General features: G+C 44.2%; 1 protein-coding gene across 1 annotated transcript in view; it reads left to right on the top strand.

The window, feature by feature from the left end:
* Nucleotides 1-8,614, top strand: part of PLEKHG7 (pleckstrin homology and RhoGEF domain containing G7) — a 30,205-nt gene that overhangs the window by 4,459 nt on the left and 17,132 nt on the right. Inside the window, exons 4-5 of the mRNA XM_006759348.2 lie at nt 1,237-1,350; nt 7,054-7,228. Of these exons, the coding sequence (XP_006759411.2) occupies nt 1,237-1,350; nt 7,054-7,228 (289 nt within the window). The remainder of the gene's footprint in view (nt 1-1,236; nt 1,351-7,053; nt 7,229-8,614) is intronic.

Below are 8,614 nucleotides of genomic sequence, written 5' to 3'. Positions count from 1 at the left end.
AAAATCGCATAACAGCCGAGCATACACCCAGCAGCGCTGCTGATGCCTGAACGGTATGTGGAATGAAGTGGGCGGGCATCGGGAGGCCACTATGGCACAGGGCAAGCACTATGGGCAGTCTATCTGACGTGTACCTGGCGTATAAGACGACCCCCCACTTGGAGGCATATTTTTCAGGGCCAAAAAATCGTCTTATACGCCGGCAAATACGGTATGTTAACAAGGCAAAACACATAGAAAACTAGGTATAAAGTAGGGAGATCCTCAGGTGAACTTAGAAAAGAGATTTGAATAAGAAAAACTTTGGAAAACAAGAGGAAGAATGTAAAGTGTTGGGAAGTAGCTAAAGTCTTAGGTTCCCTCAATTTATTTAGATTCGGAAAATGTTTAAATATAATGTTAAGTAAATAGTCTAGAGAAATGTCAACTTCCTTTAGTGACTTTTTAGGCTGGGTCTGTTTTCTCGACTAAATGTAGTTATAACATTGCCAACAAGTGTGTCTTCCTTGTCTTATTCTACCACATGTGACACTATTAGACATTTATCAGTGGAAGCCATTACTCATTACATCAATCAATAAATCAAGGAGTACGTGGGCTTAGCAACATGGTAGACACTGAGACACCAAGGAGAGTGTGTGCCAGTTAAGCTTTGGTGAAGAGAAAAGAGTAACTCACTTCCGAGAAAGACACATAACTGAGACAGGGGACCTTGTATGGGGTGCTCTGTTTGACCATTACATAAATCTATACATACACTAAGGAGAGGCTCTCAGATTTGACTCTACAGTTTTAGAAGCCAACAGGAGAATTACATGAACGGACATTTTTGAGGAAAAGTTGATGAAAATTAAATGTTGTTACTTACTACCAACACAAGCCTAACATCAACCAACATAAGCCCTGAAGTCAAAGGCAGTATTTGTTACCAGGTGCCATGCAGGCAGGGTAGACCTCAACAAAACATAAACAGAAGCAAAAGGTAAATTAAATCAAGACACCCTAAGTAGAATTTTAAGTAGGAAGGGGAGGTGGTGGTTGATTGAGGAGTTACCTGTGTCTTATGGAAATACTATTTTTTAAAGAATGTTTATTGTGAAGATAACCTGTTCCTAGTCACACGGTCACACTCCTGCTTGACAATGCTGACCCCTTCCCCTTTCCCCATGTTGGTCAGTGATGACCATGAAGGAAAAGAGGCCGCCTGCCTGTGCCCTCCCTGCTCTTCTCTTGCAGCATTTCCGAGGGAGCCTCTGTCAGAGCCACCAGACCTACTGCCTGAACTACTCCGCCGCTGTCTTTTACCTCGAGAGCCTGAAGCAGAGAGAGGACTTTGGAATTTACTTAAAAGTAAAGTACCATCTTCTTTTCTTTTTATAATTTTCCTGAAACTCTTTGTGGTACAATAGGTACTAGGAATTATACCCAAAATAAGTGAGAAAGAAGAACAATAAATGATCAACAATACACTTGAACTACAAATCTGCTTTCCTCATCAACACACACCTTCCACTGCACACTGAGGAATTCTAAGTGGTGCACATCTGGAAACATTGTATCATCTCACGTCCCTCCTAAATTTTTGGCAGGGGCTTACTTACCAATGTTTTATTCGTTCATTGGCGTGTTTGTGAATGAAGTCGGTACACTGTAAGGAGAAAGCTACAATAAGAAGAGGCTTTGTGACTAGAAGTTGGGCTCTTCTAGGATTTGGTCCCAGCAAGATGCTGTTGCACACAAGCTTGGAGAAGCATGTACATTGTATTCTGTGCGAAGGGCGCCCCCTGGAGTACTTCATAGGGCACAATCTAGATGTTGCAGCATGGTGGCTATGGGCTCCAAAGCATCAGAGCAAAGTTTCTGCTAAGAACAGTCAGCATTTGCTAATAAGTCGACACGGAAAGAATGGTCTTTGACTTCACCAGTTCCTTTGACCCTTCTCTTGACATTTCTTTAGTATGAACTACACCTTTCCACTATTACACCAGAGCCCTTTTTATGATCCAGAGAAAATAGTCCAAGCCTTTTCGGAAAACTAGCTCTCCTGGCAGTTGCCAAAGCCCCCGGCAGAGCACCACCTCAGAGTCCAGGGAGGAAGGGCTGCCCGGGTTCCAGGCCTTACCTGTCGCCCGACTATGCCAGGAGGCCTGGGTGCAGCGTGGCTGAGAAAGGAGGATAGTCTTGGGGGAGAGACTCGGCCTTATTTTTTGTAGCTTTAACCATTCATTCGGTGTTTTCTTGGCTACTCAATAAGAACGGAGAGCTCATTAGCTTTCCAGATGTATGAATAATCCTGTTACAGAAGTTTTCCCCGGAAGCGGATGATTAGACTCCCAGCCTGGCCCCCAAACTGGGGAGAAGCCAGTTCCATGTCTCTCTCTTCCAAGCCAGGCCAGAGGTTACTTTAACGAGGTGCAGCCACCATTTCCCAGTAACTGTGGAAAATACCATACCAATTGTGACATAGAAAGGTGGTTTACATCTTTATATGAAATATGCACGGCATCCGAAGATAACATACAATTATAACGCATAACGCAATACCGGCATCTTTAGTTTCTCAAACATCTCTTTTAATCCTTGGCACAAAACGTTGAAGTTGATTACATTGTCCCCAGGTGTCCCTGAGGCTCAGAGAGGTTGTATGGTTTTTGCAAGGTCATGTGGCCAATAGGTGGCAAAAATGAACCTGGATAAAGGTCTTCGGGCAAAAATAAAAATAATTAAAAAATGCTCTTTCCACCAAAATTACTTAGAGCTCCTCAGGGCTAGGTCCCATCACCTGGCAACTGTGAACATCATGGAACAGGTGAGGAAGAGGCTGTAGAGCAGTGGTTCTCAACCTTCTGGCCCTTTAAATACAGTTCCCCATGTTGTGACCCAACCATAAAATTATTTTCGTTGCTACTTCATAACTGTAATGTTGCTACTGTTATGAATCGTAATGTAAATATCTGATATGCAGGATGGTCTTAGGTGACCCCCTGTGAAAGGGTCGTTCAACTGACAAAGGGGTGGCGACCCACAGGTTGAGAACTGCTGCTGTAGAGGAATTGAAGGTGAACCTGCTTTCCACAGCCACATAGTACAGAACAAAAGCATCATCACAGAGAGTGAGTAATAATTTAACTATAGCCTAGTAAATATAATACTTATAATATAATAATTGCAATATACAGTAAATAATAATAAAGGGGGCTGGTTCTCGAGCCCTTGCTTCGACCAGCCACTGCTGGTCATCATGATCTCTTTGTCTACACCAGGGGCGGGGAACCTTTTCTCTGCCAAGGGCCACTTAGATATTTATGACATCATTTGTGGGCCATCCAAAATTATCAACTAAAAATTATGTGCTATGAAAAAGTTCCTAGATTTATTGAACTTTGAGGCCTGCCTGCAGTTGCCTTGGCAGGGCCAGACCAAATGATACAGCCCGTGGTCCGGACGTTCCCCACCCCAGTCTACACAGTAACCCTGTGGGATGTGATAGTGTCCCCATTACTCAAGGGCTTAGACAAATTAGGCAACTCGCTGAAACATACGGTTGTTCAGGGCAGAGACAGGATTTGACTCAGACGTGTCTGAAGCTGACCTTCATTCCCTACTATGCACTGACATAAACAATGTCCGTGGAAAACCTAAGCCTGTGTTGTGTCATGGGCTGCCTGGAAAGGGGGCGTGTCCTGGGATGAATTCACCCTCCCTGCCACATGGGGCTGGCTTTACGAAAGCCTGTACAGGATGTTGGTGCACATTGATGGGAGCGGAATTCTCCCTTCTCTGGCAGAAACAATTAAAATGATGCAGAGAAAGAGACTGGAACTTTGTACCACGGCTCTTCATGGAGTTCTGTTAACCATCGCTAAGAACTCCTTGGACTGAGTGTTCGGAATGTGCCAGCCACTGTTTGGGGCGTTTTGTATGGATTCTCAATAAAGCCCCTCACCACCTGCTGAGGTAATTATCCTTGTTACCCACATTCACAGATGAGATTTATAGAGTTTAAGTAAATTTCCCCAAATTCTAAGAATGGCTGCCCCAGCACAATATTGCATTCCACCAGGACAGAGTTATGAGGAGAATGAATTTATAAGTGTCCCTGAGACTCAGAGAGGTAATATTGTTCAACTCAACGGGCCCCTGAATTCCGTTCACTGTTACCCTAAACATATTGGATATTTATTATAAAGCAAAAGCATCCTTCATCGATCTAGGCCTATCCATAAAAAGCCTTTTATGTCCAATTTCTCTTGACAGAGATGTTCTTTTTCCCCCCTAATGGGTCTGAAAATTAAAGCCAATAGATGAAAGAAAAATTTATACCTACTTTTAGAACCATCAAATATATTTTTCTCTCTTCTGAGGTTTCTGAAACACTAAAAGCTTCTAATAGTCCTGCCTGGATCTTCGTCCCAATTATTTACCACTGGTGCTTCTTGCCGGGTTGGTGTCTGGGGTAAATTGGGTGTTTTCACATGTACTCAGGATGCTGGCAGCCAGAGCTGTTTTCAATGGTGTGGAAATTTGGGGCAGTGGCCCTGGGCTATGTTTGAGGAAATACCTAACTGCTTCTGAGAAATCAGTTACTGGAGCTCCCAGACTGGAGCTCCGGAGCTAGAATGCTGCTGCCAGTGAGACAGGATGGAAACCAGCCACTGAGACCACAGGCTAAGGCCTCTCCACACCCCCTTTTTCCACCCGTTACCACCATTGGCCTTTCCACATCTGCAGTTCCTGCTTCCGTCTCCATCTCTCCCAGCATCAGGGAGAAAGAATCCCAGCCATTGTGAGCCAGGTGAGAACGTGGAGGTGACCTAGTACCTTCCGCCAAGAGGAAGCTGACGTACAGAGCAGGGGAGGTGGTCCCTCAGGAAGCCTTGAGGCCTGGCTTCTCGAGCTCCACCCACCCTCCAGCCTCCAGCCTGTGCTCACTTTCCTGGCCGGCCTTATGCATGTAGGGGTGGAGAAGATCATGTCCAGCGAACCCCCGTGAGGAAGAATCCAGGATGTTCTCAAAATAAATACTTTGATGAAGTTCCTGGTGGGAGAGGGTGAAACCCCCAAGGACATGTTCAAGCTATGAAAGACAAGGGCAAGTTGCTAAGCATGAGGGTAAGGGAAGAGGGTAGTGGGAGAGGGGAAGAGAGAGGAAGAGCAGCTCTCTCTTTCCAAAGAAGAAAATGGCACATCAAAATGCAGTGGGGCGATGTCGTGGGCTGTGTATTTGACCCCTCCCCACAACCCAAAGTCTTCAGTAAATATGTTCACTCATAAAACGTTTGGCATGAGTGGGGTTACAGGGGAAACCAGCATAGGACACCAACCAGGGGGTTACATTTGGCATCAGTGGGCACATGCTGTTCAGGGAAGAGAGTGTGTGTGCCAGCAGGGGCCAGAAGAAGCCATTCTAATTGCAACCATTCCATAAATTTGTAAATATCTAGAGAGAGTTTTGGACTTGGTGGGGGTTGAGCCAATTGCACCTAGATCTCTAAAACGCAAGGGCAGACACCTGGGCACAAAGATGTAGGAAGCTATGTTTGGGGAAGCAGAGAGAACGTTGCACAGTGTATGCCTAAAGCTGGCCTTCAGGGTCTGAGTCACAAGGCAGAGGAGGTCACCTGGGCCTGGCCGGAGCCCGACCTGCAGAGAAAGCTGAGAGCCTTGTGTAAGGGCAGGGCTCCCCCAGAGCTGAACTCAGGTGTGAGTGCGCAGGGGAGACAAGAGAAGAGGAAGAACACGCATCCCCTAGTAATACCTTCTGGTGGACCTATGTGCACAGTAACCAGAGACCAGACTCCATGAGTCATGTGTCATCTGCACAAAAGCCAGGCCGCTCAGGTTCAAGACAGCATCACATTCAAATAAACAGCCCAGCAGACGAAACAAATATGTGAGCCATTCTCATGATTAGTTGCATTTGTCAAATGCCATTTATAGAGTGGTTCTCAACCTTCTGGCCCTTTAAATACAGTTCGTCATGTTGTGACCCAACCATAAAATTATTTTTGTTGCTACTTCATAACTGTAATGTTGCTACTGTTATGAATCGTAATGTAAATGTCTGATATGCAGGATGGTCTTAAGCAACCCCTGTGAAAGGGTCGTTCGACCGCCAAAGGGGTCGCGACCCCCAGGTTGAGAACCGCTGCATTTATAGAAATCAAATGTGTAGCCCACAGCAGTACTTACTAGAGTTCCTTTCCTGCTTCCCGGTGCTTTGCACACATTGCAGCTGCCTCTGAGTCAGACTCTCTTGCTACTGAAAATTGTTTGTGTCTTTATCCCTTCCGTCTCCCTCCCTCCTCTATAGCATGTAGCTCAATCTAGCTTCTTCAACTTCTATTCATTTTCTCATATTACCCTCCTTCCCTCCAAGAAAGGAGAGTCAGGGAACTGATCCAACAAGCAAACAGCCTTCCTTTTCCTTCCATCTGTTGATTCTCAGTTCTCCTGATTGTGCCTCACAATGAGGCATAGAGCTGGAAAAAAACAGAAATCTCCTAAGAGGGCCAGAGAGAAGGAGAAGCCAGTGGGACAGCCGAACTCTTGGGTGAGAAGGGTAAACGAGAAGGGAACAGGTATAGTAATACCTCTTCTCCCTGCCACAGAGGGAACATGTGTTCTCTAGGGAACTTGCGAAATGTCACACTTTTCTCGTGCCTCTTCATCTTGACAAGTTCCCCACTGAGGAGAGAGAGGTGATGTTATCGCGATGCTGAGCCTGCCTTCTTCACCATCACTGGGAAGGCAAGGCAGCCGGAGAAGGATTCTCTCCTCTTTGATTGGGAAGTAACAGTGTTAGTCAGTAATGCTCAATAGTACCTCTCAACCACATCGAAGAACCTCATTTCAGACTCTGAATTTGCTAAAGACACTTTAATAAGGATTTTCAAAAGCAACATCTGGTCCGTGGCTTATAAGCGTCCTCAGCAAGCTCACAGTTGCGTCACGTTGTCACCCAGTGAAATAGCTGAGTGTATTGCATGCCCAGGCTTCTCGGGGCTTTGATAGGAGAAGTGACGCTCTGATTGTCTGCGTTTCCTTCCCCAGTGGTGTGAGCAAAATGAACAGTGCAGGCGGCTTCACCTGGCTGAGCTGCTGGTGGCCCCCCTGCACAGGCTGACCCGGTACCCCTTGCTGCTGAAGAATATCTGGAAAAGGAGTACAGACTCCACTGAGAAAATCATGATCTACTCCATCAAGGAAAAGGTGGAAAAGTCAATCCGTAAGTCCCCGAGATAAGTGACCCAGCTCAATGGAAGCTGCATAAAGGGCTGGAGGCCCTCTGGCTCTTGGGAATGATCTGAGTTTTATCCTAGAACAGTGATGGCGAACCTATGACACGCGTGTCAGAGGTGACACACGAAGTCATTTTTTTGGTTGATTTTTCTTTGTTAAATGGCATTTAAATATATAAAAGAAATATCAGAAATATAAATCTTTGTTTTACTATGGTTGCAAATATCAAAAAATTTCTATATGTGACACGGCACCAGAGTTAAGTTAGGGCTTTTCAAAATGCTGACACGCCGAGCTCAAAAGGTTCACCATCACTGGTCTAGAAGGTAGTTCTGTTGACTTGAGGTTATGGCTCTGGGAAATCAAACACATACACAACAATGGGTTCCAGCCACATCCTGGCCATCCCTATGAGAACTCCACCAGAAGTTTACCCAGGACGTGGCTGTCTCCAAGGCTTTCACATGTGAGTTCAGGCAGGAAAAGTTCCACTTCCCAGATGGTTGAAGGCTTTGTTTTTCATATCTATGCTGAACCCAAACACAAAGCAAATAGGAATAAACACCATGGGGGGGCTTTCCGGAGGATGAATTGCCAATCATCATTTGTAGGTCACTGAAATCCAGGGCCAGTCTAAAAATAATGCCAACTGCAATCTTTAGAACTGAAATTTGGGAATGGGAACAGAACAACCCTTTGATGATTTAAGTTTATTTAGGTAGCTCTGTGTAATTAACTTCAAATAAAGAAGTTCATGATATATGGCCACAAACCAAGATTTCCTGGGAGTGTCAAAAGGGAGCAATTCAAGTTTATGATTATCAGCTGTACAGAAATGACATTTTTTTTTTCTTCTGCAAGTTTAAATGTAAAAATGACCATGCAATGGGAGTTTTTTAATTTTTTTGCTCAAATTCTAAAATGACTCAAGGAACTAGGATTAAGCTTATCAACTGGATAAAACAAAAATTCAATTGAAAATAGACTTTAAAACTTTTAACGTAATTTGAAGATTATTACTCATTTTAATAGCTTTGTGAAGAAGATAATAGCATCTTTTCCACAGATTTCTCAATAACATATGGATTTTTATTATTTGGGAAAGAGATTGCTCTGACCTTCCTTTAAGTCTATGAGCTTAAAGAAGGTGAATTCTGAAGGATTCCCCTAAGGGTGTGATTCTACTATGGGTCTATGATTTTCCCTCCATATTCCCCCAAATAATTTCAAAACTGCAATAACAATGTTATTATACAGTGTTGGGAAATTTATACAAACCTTCAAAAAAATAAGCTTTTGCCCAAACAAGATAATTATATTTATCATAAAGCAAATGTGTGTTTTATAGTTAGGACAAAAATATGTTGGCTCT

This window comes from Myotis davidii, unplaced genomic scaffold (genome assembly GCF_000327345.1).
Source record: "Myotis davidii unplaced genomic scaffold, ASM32734v1 scaffold656, whole genome shotgun sequence".
NCBI lineage: Eukaryota > Metazoa > Chordata > Mammalia > Chiroptera > Vespertilionidae > Myotis > Myotis davidii.
This window is presented reverse-complemented; position numbering and strand designations above follow the sequence as displayed.